This window comes from Puma concolor, chromosome B4, assembly GCF_028749965.1.
Source record: "Puma concolor isolate L17-30 chromosome B4, mPumCon1.1.hap2, whole genome shotgun sequence".
Taxonomy (NCBI): domain Eukaryota; kingdom Metazoa; phylum Chordata; class Mammalia; order Carnivora; family Felidae; genus Puma; species Puma concolor.
The window spans coordinates 125,539,344-125,560,413 of NC_141673.1; the positions used below are offsets into that span (position 1 = coordinate 125,539,344).

The following is a 21,070-nucleotide window of genomic DNA, read 5'->3' on the forward strand; positions in this document are numbered from 1 at the left end:
CCATTTCCAATGACATGAATGGAGCTAGACAATATGCTAAGCTAAATAAGTCAGTCAAAGAAAGGCAAATACCATATGAGTTCACTCATATGTGGAATTCAAGAAACCGATGAACGGGGCGGGGGGAAGAGAGGCAAACCAGGAAACAAACTCTTAAATCTAGAGAACTGATGGTTACTGGAGGGGAGGTGGGTGGAGGGACGGGTTAGATAGGTAATGAATATCAAGGAGGGCACTCGTCCTGACACGCACTGGGTGTTGTATGTAAGTGATGAATCACTAAAATTCTACACCTGAAGCTAATATAACAGTGTATGTTAACTAACTTGAATTTAAATTAAAACTTGGGAAAAAAGTAATACATACATACATACATACATAAAATAACTTTAAAAAAAGAACTAGTTCTAGATTAATTCAATTTGTGGGGTAAGCATCATAGCATCTTTACCACTTTTGCCACCAAATTAGTAAGAAAAATGCAGCAAGACTGGGCAGTAAACTAGAAATTGCAACAACTTGACTTGTGCTTTTGAGAAATTAGTTTTGATGAGCTTAAATTCCCTTTACCTACAATAAGAATCATAGCATCAGGCTATCTTAGGTAATAGCTTGGGGAGTAAATTAATACAATTTAAGAATTTATTTCCAAATACTCCTTTTCATGCATATGCATTTTTACAGCACTGGGACAAAATAATTCTTGGTCAAAACATACCCGAAGTTTTGACAAACTCCAAGTTTTAACAAGCTCCCTAGGATCAAAATGCTATCATCTTGGGGCAGCTGGGGGCTCAGTCAGTTGAGCATCCAACTTCGGCTCAGGTCATGATCTCGTGGTTCCTGTGCTGGAGCCCTGCATCGGGCTCTGGGCTGACAGCTCAGAGCCTGGAGCCTGCTTCGGATTCTGTGTCTCCCTCTCTCTCTGCCCCTCTCCCACTTGCGCTCTGTCTGTCTGTCTCTCTCTCTCTCAAAAATAAGCAAACATTGAAAAAAAAAAATTTAATCCTATTATCTTTAGTAATAAGAACAACAGACATGTGACTGGAAGTACCCAGTGTGGTGCCGGGGGTTTTGCATACAGTACCATTAGTCCTCTCAATTACCCCACACAGTAAGTGTAATCACCCCTCAAAGAGAAAAGCAGCTCTAAGTACTTGTCTGTGGTAAATTTAATAAACAGAACATCTGGGCTTTGAAATGTCTGTCAACAAAGCTCTTTAACTATGAAGCCTCCCTAAACCAGGGACTACACTACCATATGCCTGCTCCTAACCATTATTTTCAATTTTAAATAATATGACCAAAGTGACCAGTATATTGAATGAGCTCACTATATCTTAATAATCAAAGGATCTTCAAATTTCTATAAACAGGGATGCCTGGTTTCATGACCAGATAGTTCATCACTAACGTGTCAACTCTTAAAACACTGAAGTCCACTATGCAAGTAACACTACCACTTAAATTTTTTCTACATGTAAACATTTAGATCTCAGAGCATGCTTGTTTAGACAGTCATATAACTGATATATAATGCTATTTTTTTCTTTACAAGCAAATATTGTCTTCTCCCTGAAATGGATTTCCCAAAAAACAAACACGACTACATTATAATAATGAAAAGATGTTGCATACTACCTAATGGTGAATCCACATGACAAGGAAACGCCATTCACCCATATACTTAACTGGAAACCTTCTGGATGTGTTTTTCTTTACTCAGCTCTGGCTACAGAGTTCAGAGGGTACTACTGATAAAAAGTTAATCCTCAAAGAAGAATCTCTTCTGGGTTTTGACAGTCTTAAGCACCAATAACAAGCTGTGACTGTTTCCCGGGCCATCTGGAAAATCCTCTGGTCTAATTCCTTGGTTCTCTACGAACTTTGCCACTTATTAGGTGACCTCAGACTCTTCTCAGTTGGTAGAGTGTAGAAATACGCAAGACTCAAAATACATACCTGACCTCTGAAATGTGCTTAAAGGTTCCAAATCCTTGGTTTTGGACATGGTAAGGAACTTTTCCACCTAATCCCAAGGGTACCCAAAATTCTCCCCTGGAATACACCTCCCTGGAACAGAAAATCTTCCATGGGTGGGGTGACCACCCATCTGGGTTGCCACAGTTTATGCCTGTTGTCCTAGCATAACAATTAAAACCTCTTTTTTTCTCCCTCTCAAGCATTCCTGTTTGGGTAATAAATTCAACATTGCCCTGTTGGGCAATACATATTAATATACAAAGGAAATAAATCCGTGCAAATAGCAATCTTATTCACTGCAGGTAGCCACTGATTTAACCAGTAACCATCCTATTGCCCAACTAGGCAATACTGTGAATTGGCAAAAAGACCAATAACTGTGGATGGAAAGTACAATGTGACCCAAACATCACCCCGCTGTTCCACAGGCTCTTCACAACTGTGTCTATGTCACTGAAAGGCAAAGATACAAAGAGGATTTCAAGACAAAATAACTTTGGGTCATGTAAATGTTGAAATGCGGCACTGGGAGAAAAATTGATCTCTTTCATTATCTGGATGTTTCACCAGTTAAAATGTCAATCGTTGCACTTTCCACAAAACATGAGAAACACCCTGTCCTTTGAAAAATGAACATTGGTTTTTGAAATCCATCACCCTAAAGATAGGTGGATGTGGAAGCAAAATGGTACAGTCACCTCTGTATAAAAATCTAGGGGCGCCTGGGTGGCGCAGTCGGTTAAGCGTCCGACTTCAGCCAGGTCACAATCTCGCGGTCCGTGAGTTCGAGCCCCGCGTCGGGCTCTGGGCTAATGGCTCGGAGCCTGGAGCCTGTTTCCGATTCTGTGTCTCCCTCTCTCTCTGCCCCTCCCCCATTCATGCTCTGTCTCTCTCTGTCCCAAAAATAAATAAACGTTGAAAAAAAAAAAAAATTTAAAAAAAAAATCTCGCTGAATTGCTCAGCTGTTTCCACCAATGACAGTCATCCCAGTATACTTCAAAGGACATTTTTTAAAGTATTCTAGAATTTATCTGTGCTATAAAATATAAATCAAATTCCAGTCACCAAAGTTTAGGTTTTTCCATTAAAATTCCCCTACATGATTCAAAAAGTTTAAGTTGCAATTATAAATATCTGAAGAAAACCAAGGGAGCCAAACACATTTTGGCCACTAATAAATGCCCGACACCATATTGTTAAACGCTAAGTACTTATAAAATCTAAAAAAATCATCTATTCATATTATAAGTGTTCATTACAGTGATTTTTGATCATTCGGTTGCTTTTATTTTAACTTCCCGTGATTACAGAACACACTTCACTATTTCTAATCAGAGCATGAGAAATGGCACTGTTCATAATTTTAGCAAAATTTTGCTGAGTTCATCAGAGTAATATTTTAAAATTATGACAAAGCTTTCTCTTGCATTTTTAACCACTGCAGCATATTGGCCAAAGAAAAAATTCACTGTAGCAGCTGAGGAAAATTCTTCTGGATTACGAAAATTAAAATATTTATGAATCTTCTAGTTCAGAAGTAAATCGCTTTTCCGTTATATAAGGGGGGAAAAGTATGTATGGGAATAAATGGGGAATGTTGCATTCCATAAGCATATATTAGATCTTAATATGATTATATCAGGTAAACATTTTAATACTTACTGTAAAGCCACAAGGATCTTTTCTCCACTACATATATCATATATTATTTCCCTTGCCTGCAGGAAATTTTTAGCATAACATTTTTCTTCAAAATATGAAAGACATCCAGAGACAGCACCACAGTGAACATTAAATGCACTGCATTGGATTCTTGGTTAAAACTTCCTTCACTTGAACACTGTATCAACTTCTCCTTTATTTTTTTCCGACTTCTCCTTTAAAGTGTACTTTACTAGCATTTTAAATGCTCTGAAGAATCCTACAATTAAAAGAACTTTTTGTTTCCACCAGAGTTTCCCATACTATTCGATTCCGACACAGATCTGTCCAACCTTGCATCCTTTTTGAAACACATATACAGTCTTTTTCCATGTTATGATTGAAAAGGGTATATACATTATTGTATTTTTGTGTGGTAAAATATAGGTGGCATAAAGCTTATCTTTTTAACCATTTTAAGTGTAGTTCAGCAGAATAAGTACATTCACACTGTTGTGTAACCATCACCACCAGGCATAGTCCAGAACTTCTTCATCTTTACAAAGTGAAACTCTATACCTAGTAAACACCAACTCCCCATCTTTCCCTCCCCTCACCCCGGCAACCCCCCTTCTGCTTTGTTTCTATGAATTTGACCCCTCTGTGTACCTTGTGTAAGTAGAATTATACAATATTTGTCTTTTTGTGACTTGCTTGTGCTATTTAGCATAATGGCTTTAGGGTTCATCCACGTGGAATGCGTCTAGAAATTAGGTATATTTTATATGTAAATTGTTCCGCCTGCGAATGTATATGCCTTTAGATATGTTTGGAACAAGGTATATTTTAATTATTTTATTAGAAGTATTTAAAAATAGGGTCACCTGGGTGGCTCTGTCTGTTAGAAGTCCAATTCTTGGTTTCAGCTCAGTTCATGATCTCACAGGTCCGTGGGATCAAACCCCACATCAGGCTCTGCGCTGACAGGGCAGAGCCTGCTTGGGATTCTCACCCTTTTCCTCTCTCTCTCTCTCTCTCTCTGCCCCTCCCCCACTCACGCTTGCTCTCTCTTTCTCTCACAAAAATACATAGATAAGTTTTTAAAAGAAATATTTAAGAATACATTGCAATGCAATGTCCCTCTTTTATACAGGATCATATTAGTAAATGTCAAAAATCTATTGTTTGGAACCATGCGGTATTTGTCCGATAACTGGCTTATTTCACCCAGCATAATGACTCCGCTTATATGAGGTATCTAAAATATTAAAACTCCTAGAAGCAGAAAACAGAACAGTGGTTATCAGGGGCCAAGGGTACAGGGAAATGGTGGGTTGTTGTTCAATGGGTATAGCGTCAACTATGCAAGATGAATTTGTTTAGAAGTCTCCTGCACACTACACAGTCAACAATACTGTGCATTTTTTTTTTTTTTTTTGCAATACTTCTATTTAGGGCTTTGTCGAAAATACGGCCTTTCATAAATTATTTTCAGAACGGAGAGACAGAATAGGGGCATGGGAAAAAAAAAAAACACACACACACACCTCACTTAGCTGCTCGCTAAGACACGTTCGGCAGGACCGTTTTTCCCCCTCGTTTAAACGAGGTATTTGAAGCTCAAAGTGCTGTCACAGGTGTTTGCCTTTGAAACTCCCCCACAAATCTCGATGACAGGGACTTTTAGGGTCGGCGCGGCGAAGTTTTACGGAGCAGAGGCATGGAGTCTGTTTACAACTTTGACAGGTGCTCTCTTCCACTCGAGAAAGTTCTAAGACTTCTGTCTGACAAGTTCTGCAAGCCTGCCCGAAGGAAACCTTGGGGGTGCCCTGGACCCACATACCTGGGCACTGCGCCATCGGCTGCTGCGCTCCTTGCAGTAACCGCCCCATTTCTGCTCGAAGAACTGGAAGCGCGGGAGCTCCCGGCCCGGCGGGGGGCTGCCCGGCGGGACGCCTCGCTCCCTCGGGGCTGGCTCCCGGTGTCACCGTGGTCCCGGGCCCTCCCGCCCGCCCTCCCGGGCTCCGAGCACGCGGGCGCCCGCCGCTGGGGGCCGCCACGCCTCCCCGCATCCCCCGGCCTGCGCCCGCTCGCTGCGGGGTCGCCCCCTTCCGGGAGGCGGCGCGGCGTCAGGAGGCCACGGGCGAGGCCACGGCCACAGCGCGCGGGAAGAGCTCGAGGCGGAGGCGGAGGCGGCGGCGGCGGCGGCGGCGGCGGCGGCGGCGGAGGCGGCGGCGGCGGCGGAGGCGGGGGGGGGGGTGGGCGTGCGGCCGCCGCCGCCCGCCGCGAACGCGGGGTCGGGGTCGGGGATCCCTGCACAGCAGCGTTAAGTGCTTCCCAGCGAACACGACCCCTAGACCTCGCGGCGCCGGTTCACCGGCACGGCCCGGGGGCGGCTGCTGGGTCCGCCTGCTGGAGGGCCAAGAGCGGCGCCCGCGCGCCGCGAGCTGTCGAAGCCCAGGGCGGCCGTCCGCCGCGGGGAGGCCGCGGAAGAGGAAGCGGGAGGGTAGTCCCCGCCCAGGTGCCGCCGGCCGCCCGACCCGCTGCGCCCCGGGCCCAGGGCGGCGAAAGGTGGCGGGGCGAGCCGCCCGGGTACGAGTAGGGGGCGCACGCTACGGTAACCGGCCAGCGTCTGTCCCCATGTGTGCGGCCACACGTGCTGCCCCACCACGTTAAAAGGGTAAAACTCTCACGTTCAGTGTTCTTACAAGAAGGACACAGAAAAGCTCCTGGACAAAGCCTGGGTGTATAACTCAACAATCACAGACATTAAGTATGTGCATTTGTTGTGCGTCCATTGTTCTTCAATAAAACTGTTTTTAAAATCTATCGTTCGGGGTGCCTGGGTGGCCCACTAGGCTAAGCATCAGACTCTGGGTTTTGGCTCAGGTCCTGATCTCGGTTTCCTGAGTTCGAGCCACCGGTCGGGCTCTGCGCTGACAGTGTGCTTGGGATTCTCTCTTCTTCTCTCTCTACCCCTCTCCCACTCGTGCTGTCTCTGTCTCTCAATAAATAAATTTAAAAAATAAAATCTATCGTTTGGTATTATAGTGATGCTCTCAGGAATTAGTTATGGGAGTTTTAGCTTCTGTCGTGAAAGCTCTCTTGACTAGTTTGCCTTAAGTCTATTTTTTATATGCCATTTGTTTTCTCTCTCAGCTGTGGCTCCATTTCTGAAGACTGGCTCAGCGGTTCTCAAACTTTAATATGCAGAGGAACCACCTGAGACATTGTTAATGGCCAACTTTCGGTTCTGTAAGACTGGGCTATGGCCTGAGGTTCTGTATTTCAAAAGAGCTCCTAGATGATTCCGATGCCACTGGTCCACAAAGTACACCAGAGTAGCAAAACTCTAGCAACACTCCTTTACACTTAACAATTAACTGCTTTATAAAAGGCATGGGGCTAGAGGCTCGGTCAACTACTCTTGTTAAAAGTATCTAAAATTAAGAGGAACTTGGTAATGAAAGAACACCTGAGTGAGTGTGACTTTTGGGAAAAGCACACTGACTACATAATCCCAACTAACAGTATTCTTTAGTTAATATTTCCTGAGTCTCCAGTAAGTACTCGTGCTATTCAAACTGCATATATAAGCTACACAGTCCTAGAGATCCATCCTAAAATGGGATAAAAGGAAGGTATAAAAGCATGTTGCTTGTGCTTTATGAACATGGGAAACCATAAGAAAAGTTTGCGTTACAAACGCAATTTGTAAAATACAAACTTAAAGTAGGCGTAGAATGTTTCAAGGTGGTTTTAAATTTCAAAGGGAACAATATATATAAGCATGTGTAACAATATATATAAGCGTGTGTATATATGCACAAATATATTATTTTAGCACGGAAAATAGTGTAATATAAATTCTAGTAATTCGATTGCTTTATAACTTCCTCAAAACAAAAATGACTGAACAAATATGTACATGAAATACTCATGTCAGCATCAAATATGGACATATATGCATCAATATATAAATATTTCATAATATGTAATATGGCTACATTTTTATGTCACACCCTCTATATGAAGTTGGTCTCAATCAAGCAAACATGCCAGGTTTTCTTTGTTCAAATGAAATGGCATAATTTGGAAAATTTAACACACTAGGAAATAACACTATTTGTTGAAAAGCACAGACATCTGTCCCTTCGCTCAAAGGAAATAGCAGAATGGTATCAAGATATACTCCCCTGGAAAAATCCCAACTATGTAACCAATGAAACTACAAGAAAAAAAGAGAAATGGGAAAATATGTTCAAAATCAAATGCTAAAATATCTACTGATACTCCGGGTGGAATTTGATTTACAAAAAAAGAAACAATTACAAGGAGAACATAAAAAACCCTTCACTGGAGGGGGAAAAAGGGAGGAAAAAAGCTAAGTGTCAATATGTGCAATTGAAAAGAGAAGAAATATATTTACTTTCGGCCAATGAACCCAAGAATAATGCAAACTATTAGTAAGGTGAATTTCTCCAAAAGAAATGACCCAAATTTTTGTAAGAAATTTTAAGGCACAGAAAAGACATTGACAGGGGTGCCTGGGTGGCGCAGTCGGTTAAGCAACCTACTCTTGATCTCGGCTCAGGTCATGATCTCACAGTGAGTTCTCAACACCTGCATCAGGCTCTGTGCTGATGGTGTGGAGCCTACTTGGAATTCTGCTTCTCCTTCTCTCTGCCCATCCCCCACTGTGTGCACGCACGTGCGCTCTCTCTCTCTCTCTCTCTCAAAATAAATAAATAAGCTTAATACTTTTTTTTGAAAAAGAAAAGAAGCTGACACATTAGAGAAAATGAATTGTCCTCACATATTTTTTGAGTGAAAAAAGACTGTACCCAAAAATTCCACCAAGATTATACTGGTAAGTTGATTTTTTTTTTTTAAATCTAGTATTAAAACCAAGTGTCTGAGGCATTAATGGAATTGCTGTTTAAAAACAGGCAGAGGGGGGCGCCTGGTGGCTCAGTCAGTTAAGCGTCGACTTCGGCGCAGGTCATGATCTCACGGTCCGTGACGTGAGTTCGAGCCCCGTGTCAGGCTCTGTGCTGACAGCTCAGAGCCTGGAGCCCGTTTCAGATTCTTTGTCTCCCTCTCTCTCTGCCCCTCCCCTGTTCATGCTCTGTCTCTCTCTGTCTCAAAAATAAATAAACGTTAAAAACAAAAAATTTAAAAAAATAAATAAAAACAGGCAGAGGATTTCTCCCTCGCTTTCCCATCTCCTCTTTCCTGCATCCTGTTCCGTTGCTCTTAATAAAATCCCTACCGATCAACAGAAGCATTTTGTACAAAGAACTTTTCATTTAAAAAGTGACACGTTGCAATATTTCTTTCAACAAAATACATCGCTAAAACTGCAGCAAAACAAACGGCAAATTTTTAATAATTAAGAAAACCCACTTGTTTGTGATATGGGATTTGGATTAATTTAGTTAGAATTCACTGTTTCCAAAGAGACCCAAGTATCTTAGTTGCTAAGTTACCTCATGTGGGAACCATCATTTGGGTTTTAAATTAAATTGTATTTCCTTTCAAATACAACTAGACTTGAATAATAATGGGACTTCTTGTCATCACTCCTATCAAAGCCTCTCCATAAAAATCCTGAAAGGGAGGTGCTGGACCTAAATTTTGCCCAGTCATGAATACCAACCACAGCTGACATTTCTACAGGCATCATGGCTGCCTAGAAGGCAATGGCAGCCCTCCTCTTGAAACCCTCCCCACAGCTTTCTGTCTAATTGGTCAGAATGCAAAATGCCCTACAGTTAATAAAGGGGTTGCCCTTCCCACCCATTTTCCTCTTTAAAACACACACCTACCATAATACAATTACTCACTTGTTCAACAAAGTTTGCAGTATTAACAAAAAGTACCAAAGTCTTAAATTAGCTTAGAGACCCCCACAAAGAATAGTGCTAATAGCTTCAGAGTGAGAATAAACATTCATCGTATTTCATACATGTTAACTTTACCTCACTCGGTGCAAAGACTTTTAAATCCAACCACAGTCGTGAATGTGAGCATGTGAAGAAGTAAATCATTAATTCACTTACAGCAAGTTGCCGGGTCTTCATCACTGTCATCAGAACAGTCTGGCTGAGAGTCACAGACCAATTCCTGGGTGATGCACTGGCCACTAGCACAAGTGAATTCCTCTGTAGAGCAAAGCTTTCTGGATGGAGCACGTGCACAGGCATAGACCCAGAGCTGATCCAGCCCAATAAAACCTTTCTGGCTCAGAATAGTCCCTTCAAAGATAATCTTCAAAAGGAAAAACATGAACAATTTATGAGTTGATAATCTCCTTTAAAAGAACCCTCCAGGGGCACCTGGGTGGCTCAGTCAGTTAAGCGTCCGACTTCGGCTCAGGTCATGATCTCGCAGTTTGTGAGTTCGAGCCCGCCTCGGGCTCTGTGCTGACAGCTCAGAGCCTGGAGCCTGCTTCACATTCTGTGTCTCCCCCTCTCTCGGCCCCTCCCCCACTTATGCTCTGTCTCTCTCTATCAAAAATAAATAAATATAAATGTAAAAAAATAATTTAAAAAAATAACCCTCCAAAAAAGAATAATAGACATTTAACAGTTACTGAGAAAAACACCTGTTGAAAGAGAAGCAAATACAACCAATAAAGTTCCTACTTGAGAAGCCTGACCCACATGTATAATTGGTCTGAATGAAAAAAGCCCTACATTTAAGAAAGGTCAGCAGTCCATAATATATGCCTCCCAAGGGACCAGGACAAAGACTATGGGCACAGCAGATCCACTGACACCTCTGAGAACCCACCCATGAGCAAAAGAAATACTACATGCCACTTCACCCTTGGCAATGTCCCTGACTGCAAATTTGTTACTTGAGCATCATCTTCACTGCTCTCTTTCTTTAATATTCAGGGAAAAGAATAAGTATGATCACTACTTAGAGACCAAAAGCTATAACCGCATCTGGTTTTTAAACTACTGATATCAGCATTGGAATGCAAGAAGGGAAATGTTAGGCAAATAGTAAGGGGACACAACAGAAGACTAGAACATTTAAAATAATAAATATAAAAATCTATTTTCAGAGAAGAATTTCTCTAATAATCAAACAAGTGCTAATTAAAAGAAATAAGTCTCATTGTCTCCAGCTGAATCGTGAGGTTTTTTGAAAGTATATGGTATTAGCAAGTGCAATGACCATACTTGCCAGTCCAATGTAAGATAATATCAAAGTATTATCCTTGAGCTTCTGTCAAGAGCAATGGCTAGCTGTCCACCAGAGTGGACAAGAGTTATGAATACCTGACGCTACTAAATAACTATTTCTCTGCCATCCAATATGGTAGCCACAAGCTAGAAAGGGCTATTTCAAATTAAGTTAATGAAAATAAAATTAAAATTCCATTCCTCAGCCACACTAGTCACATTGTAAGTGTTCAGTAGCCACATGTACTATCATACCACATGTATGGTAGCTATTGGCTACCATATTGGAGAGCACAGATACTTAAATCTCCCCTTATGACAGAAAATACTATTGAACAGCAATGAACAAGATGTTGTTAATGTGTAAGATACTAGAAATAAAGACTAATTCCTTTGACTTTCTTCCAGCTTAAAGTCTCTGAATATATTTTCTCCTTTGCAAAAATATGAATATGTATACATATACATATATATGTATATGTATATACATACATATGTATATATACACACATATATATACATGTATATATATGTATATATGTATGTATATGTGTGTATATATACATATATATGTGTATGTATATACATATATGTATGTATACATATATATACATGTATATACACATATATATGCAAAAATATGAATATGTATACATATACATATATATATGTATATACATATATTTGTTCAGAATTACTTAAGGGGGCACCTGGGTGGCTCAGTTGATTGAGTGTCCAACTTCGGCTCAGGTAATGATCTTACCATTCATGAGTTAGTGCTGACAGCTCAGAGCCTGGAGCTTGCTTCAGATTCTGTGTATCCCTCTCTCTTTCACCTCCCCCACTCACACTCTGTCCTCTTTCTCTCTCTCTCAAAAATAAATAAAAACTTAAACAAAAGAATTACTTATGATCAAGTTTCAGTTTGTAAATATATCTAACAATTTAGTCTAGAAAATAATATTAAACTTAAATCATATCTAATAATAGAAAAACTTTGTATGCTGCTGTATACCATTCTACATATGAATATACTATATATATATATAGTATAAATATATATAAATTATTGGATCTACAGTTGTATATTTTTATAGCAGCAAGAGATCAGATGTGCATAAATGATATCAGTTTGGGTTTCAAAATTGATGAGTTTAAACTTAGATCTCAAAAGGGTGCTATTATTGAAAAGTTAATTACATTTAATATGCACTTGGAAATCTAGAATAGCTCCCAAATTACTCTCTTTATATTTTGTTTTATCTCTGAGTTAAATAACAAAACAAACTTTATTTTTTTTATTTATATATGAAATTTATTGTCAAATTGGTTTCCATACAACACCCAGTGCTCATCCCAAAAGGTGCCCTCCTCAATACCCATCACCCACCCTCTCCTCCCTCCCACCCCCCATCAACCCTTAGTTTGTTCTCAGTTCTCAACAGTCTCTTATGCTTTGGCTCTCTCCCACTCTAACCTCTTTTTTTTTTTTTTTCCTTCCCCTCCCCCATGGGTTCCTGTTAAGTTTCTCAGGATCCACATAAGAGTGAAACCATATGGTATCTGTCTTTCTCTGTATGGCTTATTTCACTTAGCATCACACTCTCCAGTTCCATCCACGTTGCTACAAAAGGCCATATTTCATTTTTTCTCATTGCCACGTAGTATTCCATTGTGTATATAAACCACAATTTCTTTATCCATTCATCAGTTGATGGACATTTAGGCTCTTTCCATAATTTGGCTATTGTTGAGAGTGCTGCTATGAACATTGGGGTACAAGTGCCCCTATGCATCAGTACTCCTGTGTCCCTTGGATAAATTCCTAGCAGTGCTATTGCTGGGTCATAGGGTAGGTCTATTTTTAATTTTCTGAGGAACCTCCACACTGCAAAACAAACTTTAATATTCAGTTTATGTAAAAAGAATGAAACTCTAATCATTTAGTACCTCTTTCAGAAGTTATAAAGATAAATATCGCTTAGAAAATTAAAATAGTGCCAAATGTTATTGCAATAGGCTATGATATAAACCTCAACTTTGCTGTGATTAATACAAAAATGCTATGGTTCAGAAATTCCAATCTGAGCAGTAAATGGGATTCTAAAAATCTGCATGGTTATACTTCAGTTTCATTCGGGTTCTCCCTTTCAAACCTAGAAAGATGTACATATGTGGTATTATCATAAAGGAATGAAATGGGTTTCATGAGCCACATGTACAATCAGTCTTATTATTTTATACTCACAGCCCAGCAAAACATACTTATACACTCTATATACAATAGGAAAGGAATCTTAAATAAAATAATGCACTTCAAAAACAAAATTATGAATGGCAATTAATAATACCAGCTATTTAAATGTTGATCGTACTGACATGACTACATTTTACAATATTGCTATATTAGAAAAGAAGGAAATGACAGGTAAATATTTAATATGAAATTAAAAAAATATCAGATATGCTTTTCTGCACAATCTCAACTCTATATACAACATGGAATCTTGAGTTAATGTGCTTAAGAGATAGTATTCCTACGGAGCACATGCACATTGCAGACATATCTTTGCAAAGGTAGAGTTATCCGTGTTTCATAAAGATGTGAATTACTGCATTCGAAACATTTGCATAGTCTTCACTGATTTTCAATACCAATTTACTATTTATCTGCTTCGTAATGCAGTTTGCTTCCTTGTTTTCAGTGCATGGTGTTGGAGGTGGGGGGTGCTAGGGAGGGAGCCCGTGTAAAATGAGGACGCTTTAAACATGAGGAGTCACACTCTGGCTCTTCTACTCAGAGGAAATGTGGCCTGAGAAGGGCTAAGTACAATGAAAAGAAGCAGGCAATGGCTCTCCCCAAATATAGAAATCTATATCATTAATTTAAATGCTAATTTAAACTTAGAAATGGATGACAAAATTCACTACTGCAAAACTACAAATTAAATTTACGATATAAAAAAGTACTTGTTTTTCCATTTTGTACCTTAAATGTCTTCAGTCCTTCTGGTATTAAGACTTCTGCTTTCACCCATTTTCTGTCAGTTGATGCGCTATATGTCCAAAATACTTCTTCTTCCTTTGATTCAAAGAAAATGACATTACTAATTCCCCAAATTCTACTCTCATATTCATGCATGTGCTCTCTCAATTACATTTCAGTTGATATGAAAATACTAGGAAGCCTAAAGTACTGGTAAAAAGGTGTTTAACATTTTTTAAAGGAACAATAAAATGGAGGCAGGGGAGGATGAAAAGGCAGAGCCCAGAGGATTTTTAAGGCAGTGAAAATACTCTGGATGATAACATACAGTGGATACGTGTCATTGTACATTTGTCCAAACCCATGGGATGCACAACACCAAGTGGGAACCTTAATGTAAACTATGGACTTTGGGTGATGATGATGATGGTCAATGCAGGTTCATCATTTATAACAAAGGTACCACTCTGATGGAGGATGTTGATAATGGGGAAGGCTGTGCACACGTGGTCTCAGGGGGAAAATGGGAAATCTCTGTACCTTCCCCCTAATTTTGCTAAGAACCTAAAACTGCTCTATAAAAACAGTCTTAAACAAATAAGAAAATAAAGCATGTCTATATATTTATTTTTAACAATGGAGAGTAAGGACAGAACAAAAATTTGAACAGAATCTTAAAGTATTGTACTTCAAAAATACAACTCTAAATAGAAATTCATAATGCCAGATATTTAAATGTTGATCCCGCTAACACTACTACACTTTACGATATTGCCATGACATTAGAAAAGAAAGAAATAACACGAAAACACAACATGAAAGTTTAAAATACAACATTAGGGGCATCCAGGTGACTCAGTCAGTTAAGTAGCTGACTTCAGCTCAGGTCATGATCTCAGGGTTCATGAGTTCCAGGCCCATGTTGCGCTCTGTGCTGACACTTCAGAGCCTGAAGCCTGCTTTGGATTCTGTGTTTCCCTCTCTCTCTGTCCCTCCCCCACTCGCACCTGTCTCCCTCCCCCTCTCTCTCTCTCTCTCTCTCTCTCTCAAAAATAAATAAATAAATAAATAAATAAATAAATAAATAAATAAACGATGTTATCAGATATGTTCTTCTGCACAATCTCAACATATTTTTTCTATGGGAGAATTCATTCCAAGTTCCAAACAATACAGTTATTGTCTGGAGATTATATTTCCATTCGACTCTCTTGTTCTTTCAAAGACCTTTTTGTGCCTTCTAGAGCACAATGCTCTGTCATGCATTGGTAAAATGATCATCTTCCAAGTTACAAAGTACATGCAAAATTATGCTCCTATACACTATGAGGTAAAAGTCTATAATGTACTCCAAAATGTGGCCTATGTTATTGTGCCTTATGACTTGTGACCATGCTGTTACACTCTGAAATAACGTATTTCTTTAGATTCTGTCCAACATGCAAGTTAATTTGACACTTCCCTGCTAAAGATAGACCAGATTGTTCATAATGTTTACCCATAAGATGCATTGATTATTTCAAATTTCAATAGAGTGAATATGCAGAGTGGCATAAATATGTCTCAGGTTGAGCTCTGCGACTGCCTGTGCCCTCCTTCCACTGTGAGATAGAAAACAGCACCAGGGGGCGCCTGGGTGGCGCAGTCGGTTAAAGCATCCGACTTCAGCCAGGTCACAATCTCGCGGTCCGTGAGTTCGAGCCCCGCGTCGGGCTCTGGGCGGATGGCTCAGAGCCTGGAGCCTGTTTCCGATTCTGTGTCTCCCTCTCTCTCTGCCCCTCCCCCGTTCATGCTCCGTCTCTCTCTGTCCCAAAAATATAAAAACGTTGAAAAAAAAATTAAAAAAAAAAAGAAAACAGCACCAGAAGATAACATCTCGTTGTAATTCAAATTTCACATGACACTTACACTTTTTCAGACTCTTGTAAGCATTTATCTCCCCTCAGCCTCACTTATTTCATTCACAGCCAACACTTTCTAAAAACGAATCTATTTTCAACTCAGTCCTTTACCCTCTGATGTCTACTCCAATTTCCAAGTCTTGAATATTTCAGAAGATAGTCTAAACCCATTAAAAAAGTACTTCATTTTATTACTTATTCATATCAACTATTAAGACTTCCACTAGACAGTGAAACATCCACGGCAGACGTATTTTCAGCTGACAGCCTCCAGGTCACTTCAGGATGAACCAGAGAGACCCAAAGTTGGGACACACAACTAATTTTTCTTTCAATAATTTCCTACACAACCTCAGTTATCTAGCATCAAGACACTTAACGTCCTCCACAGACGCTTTTAGTGACACTGCTTGGCAAGTTGCATTCAGCACGTCCCTTCACTTTCATTTATGAAGATAACTTAGAGCAATCCTGCTTTTTTTCCAATGACAAATTAATTCCCCTCCATTCTACCTGAAGAAGAATGTGTTTACAGTTTTTTGAAGTGCACAGTATTCTTCTTAAACTTAAATGGCTTTTTGTACAATAAGTTAACAGTATGTTGTGTATGAAATACAGATTTTTCTACACATTTTCCTGTCTGACAGCACAAGTAATGAAAAAGAAAAATAATTTCTTCCAACTAAATAAGTCAGCTTTTATTTTATTCTCTCCTCAATCTCAGACTCTTATGTAGTTACTTTCAACAGGTGCCAATGAAAAAAGAAACCCTCGGCTCAGAAAAACCTTCAAGTGAAGTTCTAATTTTCCGTTATCTTAAAATCATTCAATCAATCAATAAATACAAATTCTGGAAATGTCCTTACTCTCCCAGACCAGGATCAATAATGCCATTTTACCTTTCAAGGAAAAAATGACTATATCTCCTGGAGACCTCAGCTTCTCCTTTCCTCTTCCAGTGAAGAAATCAAAGGTACCAAACTCAAGGTTGTTGTTTTTGTTCTTTTTAAACTACTTTCTAAGGCATTTTCATCCCTGCCTGCCCCAGCTATGTGTTCTTCCCATTTGACATTTGGAAGGTTTTTTGTTTGTTTGTTTGTTTGTTTACCAGTTTAAATTTTTTTCATTTTTTCCCAGTTTTATTGTTATAACTGACAAATAGCAATGCGTATGTTTAAGGTGTACAATATAATGATTGTTGTGAAATAATTACCACCATAAATTTAGTGAACCTCCAAAACATCATGAAGTTACAAATTTTTTTTCTTGTGCTGACTTTTAAGATCCATACTCTTAGCAAAGTTCAAATATACAAAACCATATTGTTAGCTATAATCATAATGAATAACCAGTTGTTTTTAATGTTAATCAGAATATGTACAACGTACCACAGGCGGCTCATTGATAATGGAAACTCTCTTTAGAATAAAATACAGGCTGTTACTATGACTATTACTTTATAGATGATAAAGACCTAATCTCAAGGATCTCTATATGGTAGAAATTAGAACTGCTACACACGTAAGCTGACCCTAAAAAGAGTCAACTTTTTATTTAACAACTTCCCTGTATTTTCTACTTCTCAAATTCTAATGTCCTCTGAAAATAAAGAAAACCACCTTCAGCCTTTTACTAGATATTTCTTGATTTACCTGCATATATCCTAAGGGTTGTTTTCTTTATTCTATTCATGGAAGATATAAATGATCATTTTCATCAAGAGCTATTTTTTTTAGTTATAGGATTGGAGTCCTTTTTAAGTTTGTGATAAAACATCAACATGTAATTTAAATGTATTTTGATGCAGATTTTTCATTGGTGACCAATATGTTATATGTTATGTATACAGAGCAGAGCAAATAGAGTGTGAGAAAAGATAGGATCTTGCCTTGCAGAATACTAGGTAAACTAATGAACCAAACATCACTCAGTACTCAAAGATTTACACCCAACTGGTTCTGATTAATACATTAGATCAGTTCTCCATGATTAACTTCTTTTCTTATAATGTGGGAGATGCAGTTTTGATTCCTATTCTTATTATATGGTGTATCTGAAGTCAATTTGTTTATAATCTTTTCTTATACAGTCCCAAAGTCACCAGAACACTGATATTGTTCACTTTCAATGATTCATAACTTATATATATAATATATAGATAGTATAATTTCTTAATAAATTTCTGAGTCTGAGATTGAGGAGAGAATAAAATAAAAGCTGACTTATTTAGTTGGAAGAAATTATTTTATTCTTCCAATTTCCACTTCCAATTCACTTATCCAATTTTATGCTTTAGAACTCTGTGAATGTTCTGGAAAAGAAGAGGTCAAAGAAAAAAGACTGGATAAGAAGAAAATGACACAAAAGAAAAAGAAAGAGGTGTTGTGATAGAACTAGGATAAAAAAAAGAGAATTTCTCTGGAATTTTCAGATCTCTTAGTAATAGGTAATAGGCAATACCCGAGGATTAATTACGATGGCACTTCAGAATTCAGAAGAAAATAGAACCAAAAAAATGCTATTGACAGGTGGTTAGTGATACTTGATAAGAACAAATGCTAAATTAATAAACTTTTCTTGGAAAATGCATTTGGCTGATGTCAGGAGGAAGTTACAACTAGATTTATTCAAAGCACCTCAAGCCAAAAGAATTTGACTTGGATGCTTCTACTGTCTTTTTCCTATGTAAGAATTCCTGCAATTATTTTCAAATGTTTCCCATTGCTAGAATGACCACTATTTACCCCTGTGATTTTTTTTTACTTCTATCAATAAATAAATTCTTCTTCACAATAGAAATTCTGAAAGCATCTCAGATATTTTCCCACTTGTGGGGGATTGTTTTCATTTCAAGTTAGGTTTAGAAAAAAGGCCTGAATTTGTTCTATTTGCTAATATTACCACTGCAACTTTCACTCTACCCAGTGAGCCTTTCTTTGCCCATTCCATTGACTCATTTGTTTATATTTAATCAGTAATTACCAGTCTCTAAAAACTGTATCTACTGGTACCATAACAAGTAATTTGTTTCCATCGTAATTATAGCTCTAGATATGTGGATCTAAAATCCAAAACAGATCCCATCAGAATGTCAACACAGAGCCAACATAACAGAATCTCAAAAATCTCATTTTTAATAGATCTATTATTTCTTTAATATATCTCCATGAATTTTAACAATTCTGTAAAATAATATGGTGCAAATCATCACACGAAATTGTCTACATGACAGTATCTCTTAAGCTAGTTCTTAACATTTCTTTTCAAAGCTATACTAAATAAAGTCAAGTTAAAGACTATCTAAAGCCTACGCACAACTGAGAAATAGAAACACAAATTGCCAAAAGAGAAATTTCACTTATTCAATGAATCTGAAATAAATGCAAGTTTCTTCTCACCTTATTACTATATAGTCCTACTTTCAGAACACTGTTTTCCATAGAGTAATAGAATTGAAGATGGCATCTCTTGCCCAGGCAGTGACACACAGAGCTATTTAAATAAGCCTTGCTGTCTAAATGGTTAAGAGTAGAAGCATCCTTAGCTCCTAGCCACATATAGTAACCTGAAAAATAAAGGGAAATGAAGCAATTTAGAAAAATCAGCTGCTTTCTGTTTGGACAAAATTATTATATTCCCGGGGTTTCCAAAATTGTATTTAAAAGGATATGCTGTTGTAAATGATTACATCAATTACAAATTATAGGTTTTCATTTCCATATGTATTTTCAAATGCATTGAAATTGGCTCCTAATTCCTGAAATTAGGAAATTTCAATTCATTATTCTTATAAAAATAAATCTGCTGATATAAAAATCTCTATGCTACAAATCATTATCATTTTCTTTAAAATGTCACAATTCAACCTTTCTTTAACCAAGAATTCCACACCTTTCTTCCCAGAATACTTTCCTCTTTTATTTCTCTTTTACTTTTTAGGTTTAGAAAAACCTTAATAGTTTCAAGGGACTTTAATTTGAACTGCCCTCTTTCTTACCAAACCACATGAAAGTATCAGATATCTACAGCCCTATTAATCTGCACCTATGAATTTCAGAGTATGTGAAAATATTGTCAATCAATTTTAACACATCTGATACTTAAAACCAATTTACACTGTTCTTAAATACAATAATATAGACAAGGTGAAGTTATTTCTATGATTTTACAACTTCACCTTTCATTAATGAAGCCTTTTAATTCTTTATTTCTGTAAGTTAGCAAATATTCCTACAAGTTCTAAAAACTATGAATTTAAGCAAAACTCTTATTTATTTAAAATGTAAGAATTTAAGCAAAATACCATAGCAAGTTAATACTTTGCCTCTGATATTTAAACAAAGAAATGATAAATAAGATAAAAAACACATTTTTATAAAAGTTGAGACAGATCCATTGCAAAAAAAATATCTAAAAAGATAAGGAAAGAACAAGTATGGTGAGTAGGGTTGAAAACAAAGAACTCTTGAACTCTGAGACCAGACTCAGGCTCTGGTAGCTTAGATTTTGACTAATTTCAATATTAGCAAAAAAGCTGGAAGAACAGCCAAATTCTCTCAATGAAGTTGAAGACTAGAGCTGGGGAATTCTGCTCTTAATCTGAGGTGGAAAATACACCAACATTCACTACCTTGGGCTACAACTAAGTGACAGGATATGCAAAACTCCAACCATTATCGCGAAGTACGAAACCCTAAACTAATATTGTTACTAAAGTTGGTCTTAAGGAAATACACCTGAGAATACACCTGGATTATTCAGGTATTAATAGCAAGGTTTGTACTCAAAAGTAACTATTTTACCACCACGTTACTAACTGGAGTTTGACTAGAGCCTAATTGACCTAGGAGAAGAGAGATACCAACTCCAGCAGGCTCTAGCCTTCCACAGGAGAGGAGGAAAATACCCAGATCCAGCCCTGTCTAGCTTTCCTGTCTCATCTAAGGTTGGGGAAGGAAGCATTTTTGAAGATCTTGTAACAGAGGAACAATTTCACTAAAAGACTGAAGAATATTTTTCCTCCACCTCACAATTTATTACCATATAAAAGGGGATCCCCCTACAAGGGAATACTATTCAAAGAACTGTAGGTCTCAGACCTCATTTAAGAATATGTCTCTAGGGAAACCCAAAGACAACAAGTAAGATAAAATCAAGAATACCAGGTGAATTTTTAGCCTCAGGCATTTACAGCTGCAGCAAAGAGTAAAGAGTCTAATCTCTAGTTGCATAAACATAAAAGGTCATTCATGCTAAATACCTATTGATCTTAATTACTTTTACGTAGTACATCACGTCTGGCTTTCCGCAAAACATTACAAAGCATACTGAAAGGCAAAAAGAAAAAGAAAGCCATAGTTTG

At 38.1% G+C, this 21,070-nt stretch overlaps 1 protein-coding gene across 2 annotated transcripts in view; it reads right to left on the minus strand.

Annotated features, from left to right (window-relative positions):
• Window positions 1-21,070, minus strand: part of MALRD1 (MAM and LDL receptor class A domain containing 1) — a 784,828-nt gene that overhangs the window by 709,927 nt on the left and 53,831 nt on the right. Inside the window, exons 7-9 of one of the 2 annotated variants that reach the window (XM_086714806.1) lie at window positions 19,107-19,273; window positions 13,811-13,903; window positions 9,688-9,895 (exon numbers count right to left, since the gene is read on the minus strand). In XM_086714806.1, the coding sequence (XP_086570932.1) occupies window positions 9,688-9,895; window positions 13,811-13,903; window positions 19,107-19,273 (468 nt within the window). Of the gene's footprint in view, window positions 1-5,468; window positions 5,781-9,687; window positions 9,896-13,810; window positions 13,904-19,106; window positions 19,274-21,070 lie in introns of those variants that run through there. The other variant, XM_086714807.1, reaches the window with a different exon arrangement.